The 26373-nt window shown below is 43.9% G+C and overlaps 1 protein-coding gene across 1 annotated transcript; it reads left to right on the top strand.

Moving 5' to 3' along the window:
• Positions 1–7082: 7082 nt before the first annotated feature.
• gpsm1b (G protein signaling modulator 1b) lies at positions 7083–26316 on the top strand. The gene is made up of 14 exons (XM_072453156.1): positions 7083–7340; positions 14600–14821; positions 15297–15432; positions 15506–15648; positions 15722–15845; positions 19138–19253; positions 19601–19756; positions 19829–19937; positions 20032–20146; positions 20870–20937; positions 21051–21215; positions 24743–24902; positions 24972–25177; positions 25253–26316. Exons 1-14 carry the CDS (start codon positions 7282–7284, stop codon positions 25484–25486), a joined length of 2013 nt encoding a protein of 670 aa, XP_072309257.1. The 5' UTR covers positions 7083–7281; the 3' UTR covers positions 25487–26316.
• The last annotated feature ends 57 nt before the right edge of the window (positions 26317–26373 follow it).

Here is a 26373-nt window from a genome sequence, read left to right as displayed (position 1 = left end):
CGATACTGAGTTAGTTTTAATCAATGAAAATTATAATATTAGTATTAAAAAGCAACTTCTTTGTCAAGGTATAAAAAGGCAAACTGTCCAACAACATTAAAATCGCTTAGAAGTTTGAAGTACTTTCACATTTATTTAATTCAACAGCTGTCCCTGCAGAGTAGAAGGCACTTGTTTTTAGTGCAAGAGGGTGTACTTCAGACTAAAAGGCACCTTTGTCCAGCACCAGCTCCTTTTGAATATTGATATGCTAATTATGAACAACATACTGAACAAAGCCCCATCGCTTCCACAGTGAACAGACACAATAGGCCTTCATTCAGGTTGTGACACTTTTACCACCCAACATGTGTCCCCAGTTTCATGCTCACACAATAAAGGCCAACAACTGCCCCATCCATTACAGGGGTCAGTGTACTGTCTCATGTGTGGGCTATTTACGCACTATTGAGGCTCCTTTGTTGTGATGGGGCGATTTTTGAGAGATTTTCAGAGCATTGGAACGGGCACACGGAGGGGTCAGGAGTCTGCTCGTACTGTTATTCTAAACGTGGATTTGCAGGTAGTGGCCTTTGACTCAAAAAAGAGTCAAAGGCAAGGCAAAGCAAGGCAAGTTTGTTTGTTGAGCACATTTCATACACAAGGCAATTCAAAATGCTTCACAAAACAGGAAAAATGCTTTAAAATCACAAAGATGTGACAGAAATCAGAAAACAGTTTAAGACATAAAAAGAGAAGAGTGCAAATAGAATCCTTTCAGTCATATGCACAGCTAAACAAAACCGTTTTTTAGCTTAGATTTGAACAATGTCAAAGTAGAGGCTTGTCTCACAAAGAGTATTATTAAAAAGTTTCTCCTAAAATGCCATGAATATACTGGTTCTGAATTAGGCCCCTCAAAGTCTTGATGGACCATAGCTCTTTTATTTAAACGTGTTAAGTTTCCCAAACCGTAGACCCGTGAGGTGGGCATTGTTCTTGTAGCTTTGTGTCTTAATATAAATACAAGTTGAGTAGTGTTGTCACAATCCAATTTTCAATCTTATATAAAATGCACTCTTTATACTAAGGAATAAACTCAATACTGGATACCTATTTCAATACTGCAATGATAACAAAAATACTGAAAATAAATTGTAATATTTTACAGAAATGGTTAGTTTTAACATTAAAGTACTTGCTTTATGTAACAATATGGTATTTCAGTGGTCTTTAGTATTGATACATTATTATCAGAATATAGTTTTAATACTGTTGTTTAAAATCTTTGACAATCCTACATTAGGGGCAACGCAAATATTATGGATTCTCTGTTTGGTGCACCCACCGTTTAACCTCTTGTGATGAGGACGTTGGACGATGGACTTTTCTTTATTAATTCATTCTTGTCCACCATCAGATAAAAGGGAACTCTCAAGCTGCTTAATATGCTGTATTTAAAAAGAAAGCTTTAACCCACTTATTTATTGTTAAATCCATCATTCTGGAAGGAATCAGTTTGTTCTCCAAACCCACAAAAACTTATATGGATTCTGCCTGGACTAAATCACATTTTTTGTGAATTTACCATCAGCTTTTAAAAAATAATTGTCAAAACTCAACAAATGGTTAAACAGTGTCAATCAGACCATCCTCCGGACACTTTTACTCCTTCATATATTTAACTATGTATATAAAGAAAATCTAGACGGACTTTAAAATCAGATTTTTCTTTTCTGCTTTATAATTAATTCAATCAGACATCAGAATACAAAACTACAGAGGGGTCCAGCCATTTGTTTGAACTTCAAAGGGTTCAGTTACAGCCTCAGTTTGAATCGGGGCTCATTATAGTCAGGCGTTTTAGGAAAAATATGCCTCCAGGATTGCTTGTGCTAGAGATCAGTTTTGTTATCCAACATGTTTTAAATAAGTGAAACAAGGGAAGATGGTTTTGGGCTGTCTTGCCTTGTGGTGGGTAACAAGCCCTTTAAATTCCCCCCTGCAGATCAGAGCTGCTCCATCACAAGTGTCTTTTAAATCTGTTTTAAAACACATTTCTTTGCATTGGCTTTTAACACAAGTTAACTGTATTTTTAATTTGCTGTGTTTGGAATTACATTTCTACCATGAACTGTGCACGTGAAGCACTTTAGGCAGCTGGTGTTGTTTTAAATATGCTATAGAAATAAAGTTGACATTGACATGAAGGGATGTGGGCTGAAGGTGACAACGGGACCGGTCATCTGTCTATTTAAGTAACGCCCAGTTTGGTTTGCCTCTCGTCTTTTGTATCGTTTCACCAAGTTAGCTGCACCATTCTCTCAGCAGTCATTCTTTCACACAACTTCAGCATAACTTGATCTTTTGCTCTGCTAGCGTTGCTCTTTTTGCCTCCTGGACCTGTCATTTCTTGCTTACTTCCCTGCATTCTCAAAACCAGGTTCATGACACTGGGCATGCTGGTTTGTCTGTGTGGACTTTGCATCTTCTCCCTATGTCTGGATGCTGGTGGGGCACTGGTCCCTTACTGTTCCTCACATCTTCCTACAGTGACAACAAAATATACTTTGAAATGCACCTGTGTCAGTTTAGAGTTTGGATCAATAAATAATAAATAGATACATTGATTTGGGATGGAACTGCCAATGCCAAACATTTGAAAAATTGATCTGCGTTTCAGAAATAATTTGAGGTAATAGTAGGATTGCAATCATAAGCAGTCAACTACAGCTACAGTCTGTTATGCCCACAACCTGACCAATACAAAACATACATTAAGCTTAATTCAAACACAAAGATGGCACTGCAAAATTGTTTCGAGATGCTGTATATTTCTAGTTTTATCTCTGTCATGTTTTTCATTTTAAATTCAGGATTGAAGAAGATCAAGCATATGCGTATTTGGCTTAGTTATGCACGTATGTTTCTTTTATATCTGGAGTGAAGGGAGAAGGCGGAGGACGGGTGGATAAGAAGCCTGGCACACGCCTGCCTGACGGTGGGTAATCCTCCATCTCAGACTCGTGACCCACTTTCCTGGAGGAGCGTGATGGGGCAGTGAGTGGCCTCTTAGGACACAACCTACCAGAAGTCTCCAGACACCCCAAGCCCCCGCAACCCCCCCCCCCTTTTCTTTTGTCTTTTCATCAAGACAAAAGAAAAGACAGACACCACCAAGATCCTAAAGCCAAATAAGAGGTTAAGATTAACTAATACCCAACCTGATGTTCTTCTCATTCACTGGCATAAATCACTGCCACAGCATATGTCATTTCATGTGTGGCTGTTAAGAAAAAGTTACTATTAAAAATTCCTTTTTATTATTATTTTACAATATTTTGACTTTCCCTGGCTTTAATACTGAGCTGCGTTAGCAGTGATACAAACATGTCAAACAGCAGCGTTGTTAAATGTGATATTTGTTTTCTTCAGTGAAAATGTCTCTCTTTAAAATTATTTAGTTTTCATTTCATTTGCTGTTGTTGTATTTTTGTTGTTGTTGTTTTTTTTTTATTGTAAAAGACTATGTTTGAGTTTCAGTGCCTACATAATCTAATACTGCTTTGAACTCGTGCCAAATGTAATGCAAAACATCATTGAATTAAAGCATCAAACTATCTGGAGCTCATCCACTACAACAAAGACATTCAAAAAGAAAAGCTTTTCAGCTATTGTGCTTTATCCCTTGAAATATATTAATTATATTTATGGCACGCGCTGCTGGCAAATAGGTCAACAAATGCTGCATTTCTGTATTAGATCATATTACAGGCATATATCTTAGTTTTATTAACCACAGCCCCTCCTCTTCTTTACCAAACACGCGCCACAATACACACATTGCTCTTACTTCTCTCTTTATCTTAATCCCTGGCAGACTTTAAGTGTCTGGCATCAAGGCAAAATCCTAAACTGGAGAGAAACATGTTTTGAGACCTAATCCCCTTATACCCATAGACTCTGAGTTGCCCTCAATTCACCTAAGTCCCAACTAGGCCAAGAACAAGAAGCCACAACAGAGGAGTGTGTGGCACCAGACGGAGAGAGGGCCTGGCACACGTGGACTAATGAGACGAAAAAACCAGGGCCACATTTTAAGTGCTGGGAACTTTTTCATTCGGTGGTGAGAGAGAGGACGAGAGAGGGAGAGAAAGAGAGAGAAAGGGACACAGAGGCGCAGAGAGACACAGAGAGAGACACAGGGGGAGACAGAGGGACAGACAGAGCGAGAGAGAGAGAGAGAGAAAGAGAGAGAGAGAAAGAAAGAGAGAAAGACACAGGGAGAGACAGAGCGCGAGAGAGAGAGAGACATAGGGAGAGACACAGGGAGAGACAGAGCGAGAGAGAGAGACACACACACAGAGAGAGACACAGGGAGAGACACAGGGAGAGACAGAGCGAGAGAGAGAGAGACAGAGAGAAACACAGGGAGAGACAGAGCGCAAGAGAGAGAGAGAGAAACACAGAGAGAGACACAGGGAGAGAGAGAGAAAGAGAGAGAGACACAGGGAGAGACAGAGCGCAAGAGAGAGAGAGAGAAACACAGAGAGAGACACAGGGAGAGAGAGAGAAAGAGAGAGAGACACAGGGAGAGACAGAGCGCAAGAGAGACACAGAGAGAGACACAGGGAGAGAGAGAGAAAGAGAGAGAGACACAGGGAGAGACAGAGCGCAAGAGAGACACAGAGAGAGACACAGGGAGAGAGAGAGAAAGAGAGAGAGACACAGGGAGAGACAGAGCGAGAGAGAGAGACACACACACAGAGAGAGACACAGGGAGAGACACAGGGAGAGACAGAGCGAGAGAGAGAGAGACAGAGAGAAACACAGGGAGAGACAGAGCGCAAGAGAGAGAGAGAAACACAGAGAGAGACACAGGGAGAGAGAGAGAAAGAGAGAGAGACACAGGGAGAGACAGAGCGCAAGAGAGAGAGAGAGAAACACAGAGAGAGAGAGGGAGAGAGAAAGAGACAGAGGGAGAGAGAGAAAATGTTCTTTGATCAGACACAAAACAACCAACTCAAAAGAAGCTATTTAATAATGATATAACATAATAACAAAAAAGAAAACATGGTCCAAACAGGAAATTAAAAACAACTATCAAGCTCGTTGGAGGGCAAAATACAAAAAGAACGCTACGCAACCCACGTCAACCGCTCAGGATTAGTCTGCGCTCCAAATCCACATGAGAAAGAAACAAATAAAAGACACGTAAAGGAACAGAAGAGTCGGCCCACGTTCCCACACGACCACACCTCATTCTTACTTCATGGATTCACCCAAGCAAATCTAGGCCGGATTTGATTCGTTTCCACCTGTAATTTGAGTAAATTTGTCTCACAAAGATGACGACGGCACTTTTAACAACGGGCAAATACATTACATAAAGCTGGTTTGTCGTTGCTTTGTCCGAAATGTTCCAGGCGTTCTTATTGTGGAAAAGAAAAGAAAAAAATATGTTGAAAAACGATAGAATTCACTGTTGTTGACGTAGTTTATTGTTCTTATCGCCATTGTTGAATGACTTTACGCCTTAGAATCCATATGACAAGTCTGTGGGAAAAGGTTTAACAGATTGAAGATGATTTGTAGAAAGACCTCGGGGTTGAGAACAGGGTTGTGTCATTTGGATGATGTGGAGAATCCTTGGGTGAAATCTGTGCCCACGACCTGGAAAGAGCGGATCAGAACATACGAACCAAACAACGATGTTAAACTTTTAAACTGGTTGTTTTATGATCCAGGATTCACACATAACAACACAGATTTAAGATTTAAAGTCTGGATAGCAAAAGGTGTAAAGGTTTTTCACCAGATTTGAAAAGAACCCTTTGACTTGGAGAAACAGGACTTTATAAGTATTTACAACTAGTTATTATAAGCAAGAAATAAAACGAAGTAAAGTCCATTCTAACCCTGGGACTGAAACATTTATCACATCGTAACGGACATGAAACAAATGAACAAACTTTAAAGACTCCGATTGGGAACGTTATTTTGATTTAAATATCACATGATTTTGTTTCTTTGATGTTTCTTTGTATTTCATTCTCACTCTCTGGTGCAGTTCTGTTGTGTTTGTGTTGATTAAATTGAAAACACTGAAAACAAATTTAAAAAATGAAATTAACGCTTCTAGAAGTAGGAGGAATCTCCAGTCCTTCCCCCAGGAGCTAGAGAAGGACTGGAGAGTGAAGGTGACAGTGGCGCCCGTGGTCTTCAGAGTAAACACACAGCTCTGCTTCAACTATTTACTCATATTAGATTGTCAGAATTGTAAAATAAATAAAAAAAAAGCTTTCAACTCCTGACGTGGTGGCAAAAATATTGAAGCTGGTGCCAGGGAAGATTTAGTTTATCAAGTTTAATTTAATATAAATGTTTATTTCTTGATTAAGTGGTTCTTACAGGCTATATATATACATGAGAAAACATTAAATTAAATAACTATCTTTAAAATCAAATAAAAAAGTGAATTAACTGTTTGGTATAACGTCATAATAACGTCATAAAGAATAAAACGAACATAAAAACACTCACGTCATCGCAGCTCGACGTTTCCTCCTCATTCAGTGTGTTTTGCTGCGCTCTTGTGGTTCAAATCACACACTGCACCCAATTAAGATTGTAGCTTCTTATTCTACTTTTTAATGTAGCCAATTTTCAGAGCAAAACAAAAAGCGTCCTCCACTCTCATGTCTGATGATTATTGTTAAGGCCTGCTACAAAACAGAGATAATTTGTTTAAATGTATATAATCCAAATGAATAGCCTAGGTCTTTCTCAACAGTAAATTATTTGGTCTGTTTTCCCCCCTTGTTGCTGTGCAGACCAGTGTTAAGGCTGTGGATACAGTTACAGTCATTATAGAGACAATAGACAAACAGCATTGTGCTCTTAATAAAAATGGTTTGGGGTTTGCCTGAACCTTCTCTGCGTTGTCCGTCTCATGCAGTGATCCAGAAGAGATCCAGAAGAGATCCAGAAGAGATCCAGAAGAGATCCAGAAGTAAAAGGAGGTGAAATAAGGCCTGAGTGGTCAGAGCTGTGCGTGTCTCAGCGGCTCTGGAGGCGGCGCTTGTGCTCACGCTTCATCCGCACGACACTTCACTTCCTCGCCAGCTGCCATTGCTGTGGCGAGCGGGCTGTGGCGATCCAACCAGTGTGGCATGGAGAGGGACAGAGCGATGGAGTGTCATTAGTCTGAGACAACAGAGAGGGGTTTACTTCAGAAGGAAAGTAACCGAGTGTCGAGGAGGAGGCGAAGGGAGCGAGCGCGGAGCCGGCGGCGGCTCTTCCATGGCCCAGTCCGCTAACGGCGTGGATCAGGATGTGGTCAGCAAGCGGCTACACTCAAGGTATGGCCCCCGGAAGAATCAAGGGGCCAGAGCTGTTGTTTGTCCTTGAATGATTGCTGAATGCTGAATGCTGAATGCTGAATGCTGAATGCTGGAGAACACACTGCCTCATGTTGCTCTGAGGTGGAGCTACAGGCTTTAGTGAGTCTCACTGATTGAGCGGCTTCAAGTCCAGATTCAAGTCAGGGTTTGGGGTGATCGAGGAGCCCCTGGTTCTACTGCAGGTCCAGACTGGGCACGATCATCTGCCCTCAGGCTGTGCCATAGGACCAGCTGGTGGACACTGCCAGCATGGCTTTGATGATGTGGCTGCAGGATCTAGGCTCAGAGGTGAATAATCTCCATCAGGCTATTACGGCATCAGAGCTGTAATTGTAGCTTGTTAAGTTATTATTTTGTAATGTCGTCTCTGTATTTGGGCCTATGGCCTGTAGCAAAGACCTCGTGGCCTATTTACATGTGAAATAATCATTTTGAGTCAACCTGTCAAAGCAAAAAGTAATGTAATCTGTGCAGCAGCACTTCAGTTAAATCCTGCAGGCGGAACCCGTTTAGCTGAATGCAAAAGCAGTGACAATTTCCATTGATGAGTCAATTTGCTTTAACTTGTTGCACGTAGAAACTTTTTTAGGCTACTGTGATGAAGGCCTCCTGTAATCCTCTAAATATGAATTGCTTTCACTGTGCCCCTGTGTCAGCCTCATGAGTGAGCTGTGTCACGCGTGTGCTGTGTCACGAGTGAGCTGTGTCACGCGTGTGCTGTGTCACGCGTGTGCTGTGTCACGAGTGAGTGTGTCACGAGTGAGTGTGTCACGAGTGAGTGTGTCACGAGTGTGCTGTGTCACGAGTGTGCTGTGTCACGAGTGAGTGTGTCACGCGTGTGCTGTGTCACGAGTGAGTGTGTCACGCGTGTGCCGTGTCACGCGTGTGCCGTGTCACGCGTGTGCCGTGTCACGAGTGAGTGTGTCACGCGTGAACTGTGTCACGCGTGAACTGTGTCACGAGTGAGTGTGTCACGAGTGAGTGTGTCACGCGTGTGCCGTGTCACGCGTGTGCCGTGTCACGCGTGTGCCGTGTCACGCGTGTGCCGTGTCACGAGTGAGTGTGTCACGCGTGAGCCGTGTCACGCGTGAGCCGTGTCACGCGTGAGCCGTGTCACGCGTGTGCCGTGTCACGAGTGAGCCGTGTCACGCGTGAGCCGTGTCACGCGTGAGCCGTGTCACGCGTGAGCCGTGTCACGCGTGTGCCGTGTCACGCGTGTGCCGTGTCACGCGTGAGCCGTGTCACGCGTGCGCCGTGTCACGCGTGCGCCGTGTCACGAGTGCGCCGTGTCACGAGTGCGCCGTGTCACGCGTGAGCCGTGTCACGCGTGTGCCGTGTCACGCGTGTGCCGTGTCACGCGTGAGCCGTGTCACGCGTGAGCCGTGTCACGCGTGCGCCGTGTCACGAGTGCGCCGTGTCACGAGTGCGCCGTGTCACGCGTGAGCCGTGTCACGCGTGAGCCGTGTCACGCGTGAGCCGTGTCACGCGTGAGCCGTGTCACGAGTGAGTGAGCCGTGTCACGAGTGAGCCGTGTCACGCGTGAGCCGTGTCACGCGTGAGCCGTGTCACGCGTGAGCCGGTGTCACGCGTGAGCCGTGTCACGCGTGAGCCGTGTCACGCGTGTGCCGGTGTCACGCGTGTGCCGGTGTCACGCGTGTGCCGGTGTCACGCGTGTGCCGGTGTCACGCGTGTGCCGGTGTCACGAGTGAGCCGTGTCACGAGTGAGCCGTGTCACGAGTGAGCCGTGTCACGAGTGAGCCGTGTCACGAGTGAGCCGTGTCACGAGTGAGCCGTGTCACGAGTGAGCCGTGTCACGAGTGAGCCGTGTCACGTGTGAGTGAGCCGTGTCACGTGTGAGTGAGCCGTGTCACGTGTGAGTGAGCCGTGTCACGTGTGAGTGAGCCGTGTCACGTGTGAGCGAGCCGTGTCACGAGTGAGCGAGCCGTGTCACGAGTGAGCGAGCCGTGTCACGAGTGAGCGAGCCGTGTCACGAGTGAGTGAGCGAGCCGTGTCACGTGTGAGCGAGCCGTGTCACGAGTGAGCGAGCCGTGTCACGAGTGAGCGAGCCGTGTCACGTGTGAGCGAGCCGTGTCACGTGTGAGCGAGCCGTGTCACGAGTGAGCGAGCCGTGTCACGAGTGAGCGAGCCGTGTCACGAGTGAGCGAGCCGTGTCACGTGTGAGCGAGCCGTGTCACGTGTGAGCGAGCCGTGTCACGAGTGAGCGAGCCGTGTCACGTGTGAGCGAGCCGTGTCACGTGTGAGCGAGCCGTGTCACGAGTGAGCGAGCCGTGTCACGAGTGAGCGAGCCGTGTCACGAGTGAGCGAGCCGTGTCACGAGTGAGCGAGCCGTGTCACGTGTGAGCGAGCCGTGTCACGTGTGAGCGAGCCGTGTCACGTGTGAGCGAGCCGTGTCACGTGTGAGCGAGCCGTGTCACGTGTGAGCGAGCCGTGTCACGTGTGAGCGAGCCGTGTCACGAGTGAGCGAGCCGTGTCACGAGTGAGCGAGCCGTGTCACGAGTGAGCCGTGTCAGTTGCTTTTTGACATAACAAAAGCCTTTCAGGTTGATGTTCCCTGATCCTTGCCACAGATGGTTGTTAAAGGTAAATACTTGGACTGAGTCATGACCATGTGCCCACAGGGAATGTTTGTTTCCCAAACAAAGCAGACAGAAATATGGCCTTTAGAAACAAGGATTAAATGTGTTTTAATACTAAATACTAGCTGTTCAGGATTATTCAGTTTTGGATTTAAATCATAATCATTATAAATTATAACTATGCCGTATTGCTTACCACCTCCAAAACTAAAATAATTAAGACCTAACTGAGAATCAAGCAATCTAAGCCATCTCCGGTTATGATACAGCATGACGATCCTTCATTAGCATCACTGAAGTGGATCGTGCTTGACAGTTAATCATTGTTTGATTTAAAGAAATCAAATAGAATATAATTGCCAATGTTGGTTTAAAGATTTTGTGTTGAAACAACCATGACATGGCACGCAAAGCAAGCAAAATGTATTTGTAAAGCACAATTTGTACACAAGGTTATGTGAAGAGCTCTATAATAGTTAAAATTAATTAAAATCCCATTGCAAATACGTCAGACCTCAGTACAATATATAATCACAAAATGAAAATGTAAAAACATAGATAATCAGTTTAGTCCGTCATAAGCACAATGGAGGATGAGCGTGCACCCACAAATCAGAAGATGATGATTTGATCCCCGCTCCATCCAGGGCACGCTCCCCCCTCAAAACGCTGGTTCATAACAGACAGAAACATGCCATCAGCAGGCACCAAAAACACCCTGTTCTGACCAACGGAGCCTGTTGCAAGGTGAAGGTCGGGCCGTGTTTGAAAGATTCACAAAACTGGAAGTGGAAAATGATTCCTTGGTTCTTGTTGGTTTCCATGACAACAAGCATTGGCTCTCTGTTATGGGTGGATTGCCAACTCCAACTCCACACACAGTATTTCTTTACGTTTTAGAATCTCCACATTCACCCTGGATTTGATTTGACTCTCTGAATTCCTTGTCACAGTGGTGCTAAACTCCTTGCCACTTTCACATGCAGTAGATTTGCATAACATAAGCTGTGTAATGGAAGATACCCAATGTAAAGGCTGCAGTTAGTTCTAGAAAGAGTACATGAAAGAAAGAACCTTGTGCTTTAAATGTACTACAGGTTTAGGGCTGTTCAATTATGAAAACAATAGATAATCACAATTGTTTAACTCATTATTGAAATCAAAATGAATCAATTAATAGAATTTGTTGCTTAAAGATCAGATGAAACATTTACACACACTTTAAAAACGTGTTCTAGTCAATATGAATTATACTTCAACATTCTATGACTACACACACATGCAGCACAGTTAAGTGTCCTTAAGAGCAGCCATCAGCAGAGGGAAAAGTGCATTATGTCTTTCAGTTTCACTAACCACAGCTATGAGGAGAGGAGAGGTAAGCTACTGACCAAATTCTTCATTACTCTTATTTCTTTGCTACATTCTGTACAATCTGTTTTTTTGATGGTAAAATGGCATATTTTCACTTTCTTCAAATACAAATGGCAGACACATGTTTATTGGCTCCCAGACACCCTTTAGGCCACACCCTCTCTCCACAATCTGCTCCACTTTAGTTTTCTTGTGGTTCACCACGGCCTGCCATGTTTGTCTGTCTAGAACTGCAGAGTAGGCTACTATTCTGTATTGCTATGATAATTGTGTGTACTACAGGCCAGTTCCTCTGTTGCTGTCCTTTCTGACCAGGCGTTTTGGGCCTTTTTAGTGGACCTGCAGCTGGGAACACTATAGATAAGCCTTCTGTCTGCAGCTTTGAACTGCAACTGTAATGATGATTTTAGTGACATACCGTATATTTTTATAGTATTGGCAGGGTTGTTATATATACTTATAATTATACTTATATTATATAATTATACTTGTATACTTATATGTGATATTATTTGTTATTTTCACACTTGCAACCTTATTGCAACCTCCAGTGCAACTTATATATGTTTTTTCTCTTTATTATGCATTTTTTGCCTGGTGCGACTTATACTCCGGTGCGACTTATAGTCGGTAAATACAGTAATCATGTAATAACATTGTTTACACTATTCACTTTACACTTGATTAATACTATAAATAATTACACCGACACTATAAATAAGGATTAATTTGGACTCAGGAATATTTATGAACACGGATAATATTGGAACGAGTTGCTAATTTATATAGACCAGAAAACCGTGACAATTTTCCATATTATGTTAAAGGTTGAATGGACGATTTCTTTGGCCCAAATATGAGTCTTATTTCCTCGTGGCGTGGACGGCCGATTAGTCCTGCCACGTATCAATCATAAAACGCACCTACCGCTCACCTGCAGCCTCGTGCGGCTCGTCCCAGGAGAGCAGCACGTTTCCCTGTGTCTAAGTGCATTGATCTATCATAATATAGTTCCCTCAGTGTACAGACAAAATGAAGACGGAGAAAGACAGTTCGAGCTGACGCAGAGGAGACGGAAATCTACGGGAGACGAGAGATGCGATGTGATCCGTCGCGCTGATAAACAAACGCACGTGTAGCATCGAGGCTTTTCTCTGCTTCTGCAGGGGGGGAGTGCGCATGCGCACTTCCGCCTGAGTTCTCAAATCGGTGAAAAATCGTCCATTACGCCTTTAAGAATCGCATGTCTACAAAGCCCTCACGTTTGGCTTGTGCTCATATTGAGTATTCTGTTACCATTATTATTGTCCAGTGATTACAATACAAACTGTCAAACTGAAATCTTGCACACAAACGAATGTAACTATATACGTATCTTGCCTAACTCCAAAAAGAACCTCTCGCCTCTCGCCTCACAGCAAGAAGGTTCCGTGTTAGCTTCCCGGGCCTTGCTGTGTGGAATTTGCACTCTGGTTTCATCCAAACATAGAGGTAAAAGCCCTCCAGCTCAAACCCTGACCAAGCCGAGCTCAACATCTGGAGAAACAAACAAAAATCTTTCCACAAAATAAAAGTTGAACTCTGTAATAAATATATTATCAAAGGAACACATTACAAATTCGAGTGTAGCAGATTGATTAGCACATTTGTCTGTGCAAAGAAAACATGACTGCTACTGCTCTGCTCTGCTCTCCTCGTACACGTCTTGTGCTGATCTTATTGGTTTCAGCCTGTGTCAGCAGATCTGTGGATTTGTAAGAGCCACTCTCTACACTGTGGTTGGTGCCGAGGCCGCACGGGTCACTGGATTAGCCATTCTCTCCCTCTCTGTCTGTCATTGGTATTGTGGCCAAGGCTTAGAATGCATTTACTTTGTTGTCACTGATTGTCTCCTATTCTCTGCATCCATCACGTAAAGCTACCCACCTTTTGAAGTGTGCTATATCATGTAAAGGCTTTCTAATGGATCCAGCCACAACTCAGAAGGACTAAAATGGAGAAGCACACTTTGTGGAAAATAGTGTTGTTCAACCAGAAGCTCATAATCAGGCTTTTCATCTCCTTGGATCTTTTCTTTTAAAGTCGGACCTTTTTTAAATTCCTCACTATTCCCTCCTGACCTTTTGTGGGAATACTTTCAGGATTCTGAAAATTGTTGAAGACTCCCAAGTGCAGATGTGTTTCTTGGATTTGCTTCACTGCTCAGAACTCTCCATTGGAAAATCTCCACTTTTGCTCCATATTATTATCGGCTGTAATGGATCCGGCTGAAGCTCGACTTCATTTGCTAACATCATAACAAGAACGAATACTCATTTTGTAATTTCTAATATTTTAGTGGATCGCCTTGCAATGTATATGCAAACATTTGAAATCAGCTGATAGTGTAAATATACGTTGGTGTTTAGTCCATGTAGGATGAGCCCATGGCCTCGGAGGCGTGCCCTTTGTCTGCGGCAGAAAAAGCGGTGTGCAAACTGGTCCACCGTGGAGCCAGGCCACGGGCTGTGCTCAAGCCTTTGCACGTAGAGCTTCAGGGGTTTGTGGAGAAGGCACTTACAAGGAAAAAATACAGGTACTGCAACAATATGAGAAACCAAAATATCCAATGTTATGTAAAGCCCATATGCATAAAGTCTTCTCTTCTGAGTTGAAAGCCTTTATTTAGCCTTTGAGACACCAGATGTCCACTGGTATTATCCTTCATCCACTCATTGTGTTTGATTGTATAACATGCTGTATGGTTTATAAAGCTTATACGTAAATGTTATGAAAGTAACAGTAAGTCAGCACACAGATGGATGAACCACCTCACTGAACCAGTTCTTGGATACAAAGTGGTAAAACCTTAGATAATGATCTGCTGTTGCCATGACAACATGGCTTGATCTTGAAGATAGTTGTGCTTATGTGACTGCAGTCTTAGTTATCACTAGGTTAATGTATGTTTTTTTGCAGCAGCACTAGCTAAACATCAGTTCATTTGTTGTCTTATGCTGGACATCATTCTGGTTTTGCACTGGTTGGACATAATGAAAAGGTTCTTTGTTACTTTACTTCAAAATGTCTGTAAATGTTTTTGCTTTACCAAAGTGAATTTACTATGGGTACCTTTTTATCTCATTACTTACAGGCTGCAGGACCTGTTGACATGGTGATATTGCAAAAGTGTCTCAGTCAGGATGTTGCACTCTGTCCATATTAATGTAAATAGTGTAACGCTCCGTGATTCTTTGTGCATTCCAGGATGGAGGCGTCTTGTCTGGAGCTGGCCTTGGAAGGAGAGAGACTTTGTAAAGCAGGAGACTTTAAAGGTGGCACAGCCTTCTTTGAAGCCGCTGTGCAGGTGGGAACAGAAGACTTGAAGACTCTAAGTGCCATTTACAGCCAACTGGGCAATGCCTACTTCTACCTTAAAGAGTATGGGAAAGCTTTGGAATACCACCGACACGACCTCACTTTAGCAAGGTAAACTTTAATCACGAAAGGAAACACAGTGCATTTTTCTATAAATATTTTATGATCCTCATTTTATAAATGTTTTACTTGGTAATTAGACATTAACTTACAAATGTTATTCTTATGGAAGTTCCAGTTATCAGCAATTTCAAGGGAAAAGTGTAGATCTGGGTAGATGATTGGAGCCGTGGGGCCCAGCTGGATATTGAGCTTGCATAAGTAATCCAGGCTCCTGCAGAGAGTGCAGCTGGTATTTCAGCAGGGAAGTGATTATAAGACCTTTGGGATTTACCTTGTTACACTACAGTCTCATCAGGCATCTTCCCAGGCAGTAACTAACCATTAAATCTGAAACATTGGCCTCCCAATTAGAGCAGGTTATTGCATTTTAACCACCTAATAATAACTGCAATCATGGCTTGTTTTAATTTCTTGACAACTGAATTCTGACCTGTACTTGATTTTTATTTTTGTATTCGCTCAGGACGATAGGAGACAGAATTGGAGAAGCAAAAGCCAGTGGTAACCTTGGAAACACCTTAAAAGTATTAGGGCGCTTTGATGAGGCTGTGGTTTGCTGCCAGCGACATTTGGATATTTCCCAAGAGCAAAGTGACAAGGTTGGTTTTATTTAGAGGTAATTATCAACATAATACCTCCAGCTTCTAATTTGTCCACTATTGCCTCCTGTAGGTGGGAGAGGCCCGAGCGTTGTACAACATAGGGAATATTTTTCATGCCAAAGGAAAGCAGCAACTGTGGGGATGCTCGCAAGAACCCGGGGACCTTCCTCCTGATGTCAGAGAGACATTACAGAAAGCCACGGATTATTATGAGTATGTGCAGTTACTCACTTCAAACTCATCTAAAAACGCCCGTCACACCTTTTTAACTCTCTGATATTGGCAGGATGAATTTGGCTTTGGTCAAAGAACTGGGGGACAGAGCAGCACAGGGGCGGGCCTATGGTAACCTTGGTAACACTCAATATCTGCTCGGAAACTTTGTGGAAGCCATTAAGTTCCATCGCCAGGTGAGTGGTTCAGTTGTGTGGTTGTCTTGTAAATGAGTAATAGTTGTATTATTGCTGCATTATTATAGTGCTATTGTTGCTTCTACATCATCATTGTACATGCTGAATACTGTGAATGAAGTAGAGGGAGTTTTTTACTCTGAAAACTGCAATATCTGTCATCCATCCATCTTCTGCCACTTTATCCGGGGCCGGGTCGCGGGGGCAGCAGTCTGAGCAGGGACTCCCAGACTTCCTTCTCCCCAGACACTTCCTCTAACTCCTCCGGGGGGATCCCGAGGCGTTCCCAGGCCAGCCGAGAGACATAGTCTCTCCAGCGTGTCCTGGGTCTACCCCGGGGCCTCTTCCCGGTGGGACATGCCTGAAACACCTCCCGAGGGAGGCGCCCAGGAGGCATCCGGAACAGATGCCCGAGCCACCTCAGCTGGCTCCTCTCGACGTGGAGGAGCAGCGGCTCTACTCCGAGCTCCCCCCGTGTGGCCGAGCTCCTCACCTTATCTCTAAGGGAGCGCCCAGCCACACGGCGGAGGAAACTCATTTCGACCGCTTGTATCCGCGATCTTGTTCTTTCGGTCACTACCCAAAGCTCATGACCATAGGTGAGAGTAGGAACGTAGACCGACCGGTAAATCGAGAGCTTTGCCTTTCGGCTCAGCTCCCTCTTCACCACAACGGTCCGATGCAGCGACTGCATCACTGCAGCCGCTGCACCGATCCGCCTGTCGATCTCACGCTCCATCCTTCCCTCACTCGTGAACAAGACCCCGAGATACTTGAACTCCTCCACTTGAGGCAAGGACACCCCACCCACCTGGAGAGGGCAAGCCACCTTTTTCCGGTCGAGAACCATGGCCTCGGATTTGGAGGTGCTGATTCTCATCCCAGCCGCTTCACACTCGGCTGCAAACCGTCCCAGTGCATGCTGCAGGTCCGGGTTTGATGGAGCCATCAGGACAACATCGTCTGCAAACAGCAGAGATGAGATCCTGTGGTCCCCAAACCGGACACCCTCCAACCCCTGACTGCGCCTAGAAATTCTGTCCATAAAAATTATGAACAGAACCGGTGACAAAGGGCAGCCCTGGCGGAGTCCAACATGCACTGGGAACAGGTCTGACTTACTGCCGGCAATGCGAACACAGCTCCTGCTCCGGTCATACAGGGACCGGACAGCCCTGAGCAAAGGGCCCCGGACCCCGTACTCCCGGAGCACCCCCCAAAGGACACCCCGAGGGACACGGTCGAAAGCCTTCTCCAGATCCACAAAGCACATGTGGGCTGGTTGGGCAAACTGCCATGAACCCTTGAGCACCCGATGGAGGGTATAGAGCTGGTCCAGTGTTCCACGACCGGGACGAAAACCACTCTGCTCCTCCTGAATCCGAGGTTCGACTATCGGTCGGATTCTCCTCTCCAGTACCTTGGAATAGACCTTACCCGGGAGGCTGAGGAGTGTGATCCCTCTGTAGTTGGAACACACCCTCCCGTCCCCCTTCTTGAACAGAGGGACCACCACCCCGGTCTGCCAGTCCAGAGGCACGGTCCCCGAACGCCACGCGATGTTGCAGAGACGTGTCAAACAAGACAGTCCTACAACATCCAGATACTTTAGGTACTCAGGGCGGATCTCATCCACCCCCAGAGCCCTGCCACTGAGGAGTTTGCGAACAACCTCAGTGACTTCAGCTTGGGTGATGGATGAGCCAGCCTCCGAGTCCCCGGTCTCTACTTTCTCTTCGGAAGACGTGACTGAGGGATTAAGGAGATCCTCAAAGTATTCCTTCCACCGTCCGACGACAACCCCAGTCGAGGTCAGCAGGCCTCCACCCGCACCGTAAACGGTGTTGGTGAGACACTGCTTCCCCCTCCTGAGGCGCCGGACGGTTTGCCAGAATTTCTTTGGGGCCGACTGATAGTCCTCCTCCATGGCCTCCCCGAAATCCTCCCAGGCCCGGGTTTTTGCCTCTGCGACAGCACGAGCCGCGGCTCGCTTGGCCTGCCGATACCCGTCAATGACCTCCGGAGACCTACAAGCCAGAGTGGCCTGATAGGCCTCCTTCTTCAGTCTGACGGCATCCCTTACTTCCGGTGTCCACCACGGGTTCGGGGGTTGCCGCCACGACAGGCACCGGAGACCTTGCGACCACAACTCCAAGCAGCCGCATCAACAATAGAGGCGGAGAACATGGTCCACTCGGACTCAATGTCCCCAGCCTCCCCCGGGACATGGGAGAAGCTCTCCCGGAGGTGCGAGTTGAATACCCTACTGACAGAGGGCTCCACAAGACGTTCCCAACAGACTCTCACAATGCGCTTGGGTCTGCCAAGTCTTTCCGGCTTCCTCCTCCGCCAGCGGATCCAACTCACCACCAGGTGGTGATCGGTTGACAACTCTGCCCCTCTCTTCACCCGAGTGTCCAAGACACGCGGCCGGAGGTCAGATGACACGACACCAAAGTCGATCATTGACCTCCGGCCTAGGGTGTCCTGGTGCCACGTGCACTGATGAACACCCTTGTGCTTGAACATGGTGTTCGTTATGGACAATCCGTGGCTAGCACAGAAGTCCAATAACTAAGGGGCTATCAGCAAGCCCACACCAGCCCGCCGCCTCTCCCCGCGGGCAACACCAGAGAAGTGGAGCGTCCAGCCCCTCTCGAGGAGATGGGTTCCAGAGCCCAAACTGTGCTGGAGGTGAGGCCGACTATATCTAGTCTGTATCGCTCAACCTCCCGCACAAGCTCAGGCTCCCCCCCCCCCAGCCTCCGAGTCCCCCCCCCCCCCCCCCCCCCAGCGAGGTGACATTCCATGTCCCCAGAGTTAGTCTCTGTGTCTGGAGATCTGGTCGCCGAGGCCCCTGCCGTCGACTGCCGCCCAGATCTCTCTGCACCGGCCCCTTATGGATCCTCCTGCGGGTGGTGGGCCCACGGGAGGGCGGCCCCACGTCGCTCTTTCGGGCTGTGCCCGGCCGGGCCCCGTGGGGTAAGACCCGGCCACCAGGCGCTCGCCATGGAGCACCCATCCCAGGCCTGGCTCCAGGATGGGGCCCCGGTGACGCCGATCCGGGCGACGTAAACTGCCTTGTTCTTGTAGTCATCATAAGAGGCTTCTGAACCGATCTTTGTCTGACCCGTCACCTAGGACCTGTTTGCCTTGGGAGACCCTACCAGGGGCATGAAGCCCCCGACAACATAGCTCCCGGGATCATTCGGGCACTCAAACCCCTCCACCACGTTAAGGTGTCGGTTCAAGGAGAGGTGCAATATCTTTATACATTTTATTTTTTTTGCAGAGATTATCTATTGCCAAAGAATTCGGGGACAAAGCAGCAGAACGACGCGCCTACAGTAACCTGGGCAATGCCTTGATATTCCTTGGCCAATTCAACTCCGCCACAGAATACTACAGGTGAAAACGAGGAGCCTGCTGACATCTAGTGGACAACAAGATCAAGTGCACAATATCAAGTCCACTGAATCCATCTGAAACTAGCAAAGCAGATGGAAGTTCACATTGCCTAGTCATGGTTTTAGAGGAATTGCAATAGGAGAGATGTCGTTCTATAACAGCTTTTACAATATTACACTTTAAATTTCACAAGCTTTGGGTGTGGTTCCATAAAAATAAGATATTCACTGTATTTCCAATAAAAACATCTCTTTTTTTACACTACATTACACATTTATGAAACTGTTTTGCCTTTTTCTATTGATCGTTAATAGTCATCAATCGTAAACTCATTTGTCTCTCTATAGAAAAACCTTGCAGCTGTCCAGGCAGTTGAGGGACCAAGTGATGGAGGCTCAGGCATGTTACAGCCTGGGAAACACTTACACTCTACTTCAGCAATATCAGAAGGCCGTAGAGTATCATCTGAAACACTTGTACATCGCCCAAGAGCTTACTGACAGGTAGAGACTAATACGTGCTACATTTAGAGTCCAACTTGTCTTGACTGTTTATAATGTGTTCTGTGTGTGCAGAGTCGGTGAAGGCCGAGCATGTTGGAGCTTGGGAAATGCCTATGTGTCTTTGGGAAATCACAAACAAGCTCTGCACTTTGCCCGAAAGCATCTGGATATCTCAAAAGAGGTGAGATATTCCAAAAACCACAACAACCTTTAAATATATCTTTAAATCCTTCATATTTTTTGTCAAACTTGTGTTATTGTTTTTCCGACCTTAGATTGGAGACAAAAATGGAGAACTGACCGCCAGAATGAATGTGGAGCAGTTGATGGAGGTGCTGGGCGTCAATGAGAGTGACCTTTCCCCCTCAAGTTCAGAGTTCGAGATGCAGGGTGAGACGGGAGATACATTTTTTCCTGAAAAACTCGGAAGCATTGCAAAACAAACGAAGAGTTTTGAAGTACTTCAGCTTGATTTACTGTGCGATGGGCAGAAAAAAAACCTGTACAACACAAGGTTATGAGACGTTTCCAAGCTAATCTCCCACATCGCTTGAGAAGACGTTAAAGATACTGGGAGGATTCCCTCATTATTATAATATTTGATACATGATACTTATACTTATGCTGTAAACACACAGGATTGTAGCCATGGGATAATGTCCATCTGTTTTTTCCACATTTACTCACACAAACTCACTCATTCATACACCAGCACACATGGACACTGGAGGCAAGGTGGGTGAAGTGTCTTGCCCAAGGGCACAATGACTCTACCACCCTCCTGGCATTCCAGCAGTCTGCCATCCAAGTACTAACTATTCAGAGTTTTAATATGTGGGAAAGTCTCTGTTGATCTTCATAATAAGCCAGTGACTGTTTATAGTCAGTGCAGTAAAAAACTTTATGATTCAACAAATAATAACTTAAATTGGTCAATAAACACTTATCACACATTTTCTACTCTGGTGCTTGCTGGCAAATGTGATATTACTCATGTCTCTCGGCTTGACTAAACTTTTATCAGGTCTGTGCTAAACCACCAAAAATGCTTTTTTACTTTTGCCTCTGAAGTGCTCATAGTTCTGCAACGTAACATTCAAACTGGTTTTATAGGAGCAAGACCCAAACTAAGCAAGAGAAACAGCATGGATAGTGTTGAATTGTGGAAACTATCAAATAAGGTAAGCTGAAGTACCGTAGTTTATGTCAAGAGTCTTTCCAGAGTGACTGTAATTCAACAGCTTCAGCACTGACTAAGCCCCAACTGCTTCTTAATGATCTTATTTTTCTGCAGAATGGAGAAAATCAGTTTGTGGAGGGTATATCAAGGAGATCCAAAAGTCAGCACTCCCAGGCCAGTAAAAGGAAAGGCTACACTGACCGTCAGTCCTCAGATGAACGGCTGTGTCTGGACTCTCCAGTGGACACTGATGACATCACTGTGCAAGTCCCACTGCCAGTAAGTCATGCTGCACAAGCTGTTCTGACCAAAGCAGATTTGAGAAAAGCAACATTAATCAGTATGCTGAGAACAAACCCCGCACAGTGTCTTACTTGCAAGGGGAATTTTTAATAACGGGTGAAGAGGCAACGTTTCGGCAAATGACTGATGAAGGCTTAGTTGCTGAAAGCTTGTCTCTTCACCTGTAAATAAAAGTTCACCTTGCAAGTCAGACAGTGTGGGATTTGTCTCATACGCCTCCTCCAACACGCCTTCTGAAGAACATGATGTGTGAAGCCTATTCTTCATATTAACTCATCAGTATACTGTTTTAATGTGTTTGACATGAGCCATCAAGGGATAAAAATACATTATGATTGAGACAACAACCTGAAAATACACACATTGATTAATTCATTAAATTTGAATTGTTTGAGCTTGATTTTCTATTACATTTTCTTTAGTCTTTTCAAAAACAAGCTAGATATGTATTTTAGTAATGATTTCGTGGAAATTAACTATATAGATTTTTAATCTGTGTCATTTAACTGCGTTGCACCAATGAAATTTCCCCATGTGGGACAATAAAGGAATATCTTATCTTATCTTATCTTAAAAAAGACAAAAAAGTAATTATTTTTTTCTGTTCAAAACCACACGTTTTTACTGACAGAGGATCGACTTACGATTCAAAAACCCAATATCATGATGATTAGACATGACTGAATATCGATCTCTCGAGCTTTCAACAACACATTAATAATTCTAAACGAAATATAATGACATCTGATGAACCAGAAGCTGAAACCCATGAATGCATTAGCACACATTTGAAGACATTATTGAGTCATTAAATTAGCTTCCTTAATTTCCTTTGAGAGGAAATTAGAGGAAGATACTTGGATCACTAGGAGGTAAATCGGTTCCAATTAACTCTCTCTGGCTAAATTACTTTCATTATGATTAGAATATTCAGGTTTGTGATAGTTCATTGCTTAGTTTTGTGTCTGAATAGATAGAAGAAGAGAGAAATATCCCGCTGCTATGGATCATTTTAGTCATAAATAAATGTATTGTGTATTGATATTTCCAGATAAACAATTTGATTTTCTGAGGTCACGTGTTTACTCGGTGTGAGCTTCTTTTTCAGCATATTTGATTCGCGTTGACATTTATTTAAGGCTAATGGTCAAAACAAATGTTCTTGAATGTTCTAATTGGCAGATATCCTCACATTGAAAATGACCTCTACACTCTGGCTGTTTCTGTCCATCCCTCTTAATATTTTATCAGTTAAAGCTCGTCCCAAAACACTATCAACCACATAATTTTAGTTTAAATTTCAAAGCCTGTCGATTCCAATTTTATATGGATTTCATTTTTGCAGCAACAAAGCCCTCATGAGGATGTAGATGTGCCAATTGTCTCGGGCACATTCACATCACTTTGTGCTCTCTTGCTCCATGTTTCTCATCACAAAGTCCTTTCACCGGCTTGTTATACTGTGGCCTACTTGATTAATTGGACAATAGTTCAGGAAGTGAGGTGAAGACCGCCAAGAGGCCACAGCCGGTCACAAAACTGCTCATCAAACATTATATCTGTTGCAGAACTCTCTTTATTTTGACAGTGAAAAGGACAGTTATGTCTTAAACTAATATGTTCTCTGAGGTAAAGTTTATTTAGTTATTTATTTTTCTTTATCATAGCATTTTTCTTCCTCAACACATTTGCATACACAATAAGGACGGTTATATTCTTGTGGATATGAATTGCCTCATTGATTTATAAAACTCTAACCTTTGCAACTTTCGAAACAGCTTTTGGAAGTTAAACAAGGTGATGGCCAAAAAAGGACCCGTCCTTGGCTCCGACTGTTCCCTACATCCGCTCTACTTTTTCTTCTTGCCGTTCTCCCTCGCTGCTATTATGACCTTGATCTGTGCGCTGCGCGGCCCCTCCCCTCCGAGTCACCCCTCTGCCTCCTATAATGAGTTGTTTTCCCACAGTGGGTGAACGGGACAAAAATGGCTGGCTGGGGATCCGCAGAGCGAGGGATAGAAAGAGAGAGTAGAGGAGGCGGAGGAGGGGGAGGCAGCACTGAACGATACACATTAAAAGAGAAAAAGAAGGACAGAAGAGAAGAGAGAATTGGACAGAGTCACCAGTGTGCTACAAGAGGCCGTGTCATGTAGTGTTTAGGAAAAGGTGCGTTTGCCAAAATGAGATAGTTCCGCCGGTAAGCCATTTATATACTTATGTTTGGAAACTTTCTCACATTCTAGTTGTTTTTTACCTTTTCTAATTGTGTGTTCTAATAAACATTTGGTTTGTGTCGTTTTGGCACTAACAGGCTAACAAAGCCATCTTTGATTGTTTAGTTTACGGTCAAACGTCTGACTAAAATCAGGTGCTCACTGACACTGACCTACTTCACAGACTGTTGTGAAGAACAGAGGCATCTGTGTTCACCACTGAATGTTAAAAGTTCATATCTTGATTTGAAATAACTTGTGGTTGATTATGTGAGCGATATCAGATATGGTTGCTATTAGTTGTGTTTGCCGGAGAAATAGTTGGAATATTAGAAAGGATGAAATTGACTATTTTAAATGATATATTTGTTTGAGTCTAGTTTGTGTGTTTGTTTTTGCAACTTTTTGCAATGGTTTGCTTGGTTGAAAAAAGAAATATTTGTGTGAATAACAGTCTCCAGTAAATAAAAAGTTATTCTAGTTACATTTACGGTGTTTTCACATTGCCCTTTTGGCATTAAAACATGATCCTAGGAGAGACCTCGGGATTGGTTTCATTGACATATTTGTGTTGTGCAGGTCAGCTGTAATAAATTCCACATGTGAGTTGCAGTCATTGTACTTGAAGCCTATGGTCATAATGAATAATAAATGGTTAAGAGAACAAAATCAATTGTACTTTTTCTAAAGCATAATTGCTAGCATAATACAATGTTAACCAGAAAGTCCAGAAAGAGCGTTTGCATTTCGTTTATGTAAAAAAAAGAGACGGCAAGTGCTCTTGGTGCGTTTTATTCTTTCTTGTTACATCTGTTGTTCTATGTGGGTCAGTGCCCTCAGCTGTTAATGGACAGTTTATTTTTACATCACCTTTTTATAATATAATTTCACCTTCAGTAACTAGGGCGATGTGGACTCACCAATGAGTGCTATTCATCATGACTTAATCAGATTATGAATGTGCTCCTCTTCTTCTCAGTTTTATGTATTCTGTATGATAATAGAAAGGATTTGAAAAACAAACGCATGCATATTCAATAAGTGTATAAGAAAAACAGAATGCAAACTGTTTGCACCCTGAGGACACGTAGGGCTGAAATGCGTTTGTGCATATTTTAAGCTTAAAGCCATGCTACAATAAAGAATTTTTGTTGTTGTTGTTGTTGTAAATTAACAGAGTGCCTTGGTTGGAATACTCAACATGTCTTTACTACAATTTATACAAGAATAGACAACTGTTTCTTTTGTTCAATAAATGTATGTTTGCTCTTTACCCCCATTTTTCTACAGAAGTTGGACCGTGACCCCTCTGATGAAGATTGCTTCTTTGACCTCCTAAGTAAGTTCCAGAGCAGTCGCATGGATGACCAGCGCTGCAATTTAGACAATCCAGAGGACGAAGAAAACAGAGACAGCTCTGGTTCGATGCCTTCTCTCAATGATATGTTGGGTTAGTCTTTATATTTCTACTTCACATTCGATTACTTCAGAGTTAATTTTTGTTCTTTTTTTCTTCCAGATCCTGCAATTACCACGTCTCCCCAGACAGAGGAGCTGTTTGACTTGATTGAAAGCTCCCAAAGTCGTCGACTGGATGATCAGAGGGTTAATGTTGGAAACCTTCCGGGCTTGAGGATTACTCAGAACAATCTGGGTCACTTAGTGGGTGAGGGAGACCACCAAGAGCCCAGTGATGACTTTTTCAACATGCTTATTAAGTGCCAAGTAAGTTACAAAGATGACATAATCTTTACCTACCAATGTCCATTGTTTTAATTTAATTTTTCTACCTAATGTCAGTCATCAAGGATAGATGACCAGCGTTGTTCCCCACCAGAAGGGGGGCCCCATGCACCCACAGTGCCTGATGAGGACTTCTTCAGTCTTATCCAGAGGGTGCAGGCCAAACGTATGGATGAGCAGCGTGTCCACTTGCCTTCAGAGGATCAGGACGATTCAGATTCTGCAGAGACCGACCCACCTGGAGGTGTTTCCAGCCAGAACATGGTGCAGAATGTGGTACATCAACATTAAAGAAAAAAACAATCAAAGGGGCTAAACAGTGGACAGAAATAAAAAAGTAAAATAAAATAAATGTGTAATAGGTGATGCTATAAATGTTCTATTTGTATTACATTAAAATGTGTAAAAAATAAATTGAAAAAATGCCCATTTGACAAAAATACAGGCTTCTAAATATAATGATGTATCTAAGTCAATGCAACGCCTTAATCATTTTTGGATAGGCACCCTACCATTTCCATGTGTCCCACAAGGACAAATAATGTGAAGACTCTTGGGAATTTATTTACTAATGTGCTGGACTTAATTACAATAGTGACAAAGACGTTATGTTTTGTTTCATTTTGAAGTTTTTTAGGTACTTTGATTCATACACTAACAGTATTACACATGTTTAGCTTGTCCATCTAAAAATAGTTTCCATTAGTTTGGTTATAAAAAAGTACATTCCTTCATCTGGACTCTTCTACATCCCATTAGTAAGAAGGGCAATGTCTGATAATTGATAATTGAACATTTATCCTTTTACAGTGCATTTTAAACATCTTTTGACTGCAAATATGGGATTTGATTTTTAATTGTTTTTTGCTCTGTGCTGCCTCCTTGTGGTATCGTTAGATTGTTGCTATTTATAATAAATGGAATCTATTATGCTCTGCATTGTATTTGAGCCAAAATTTTCATTTTCAATTTAGTTTCTATTTTTGATTACATTATCAGACTTCCAGACTTCCCACTGCCATAAATTGTACATAAATGTACATAAAATATTTTGTATTTATGTTTCAGTTTTTGGACGTGCATGTCCACTCATGCTTTTAATAAAACGTTTCTGATCATTACCACCTTGACTTTGTAAAAGCAGATATTTTACTGATCGTCTATTTATTTTTAGGGAA

Source organism: Eucyclogobius newberryi, unplaced genomic scaffold (genome assembly GCF_026437365.1).
Source record: "Eucyclogobius newberryi isolate DKJ021-1_F unplaced genomic scaffold, fEucNew1.0.hap1 SCAF_2, whole genome shotgun sequence".
Taxonomy (NCBI): Eukaryota; Metazoa; Chordata; class Actinopteri; order Gobiiformes; family Gobiidae; genus Eucyclogobius; species Eucyclogobius newberryi.
The sequence above is the reverse complement of the archived record's forward strand: the minus strand, read 5'-3'. Positions and strand labels throughout refer to the sequence as shown.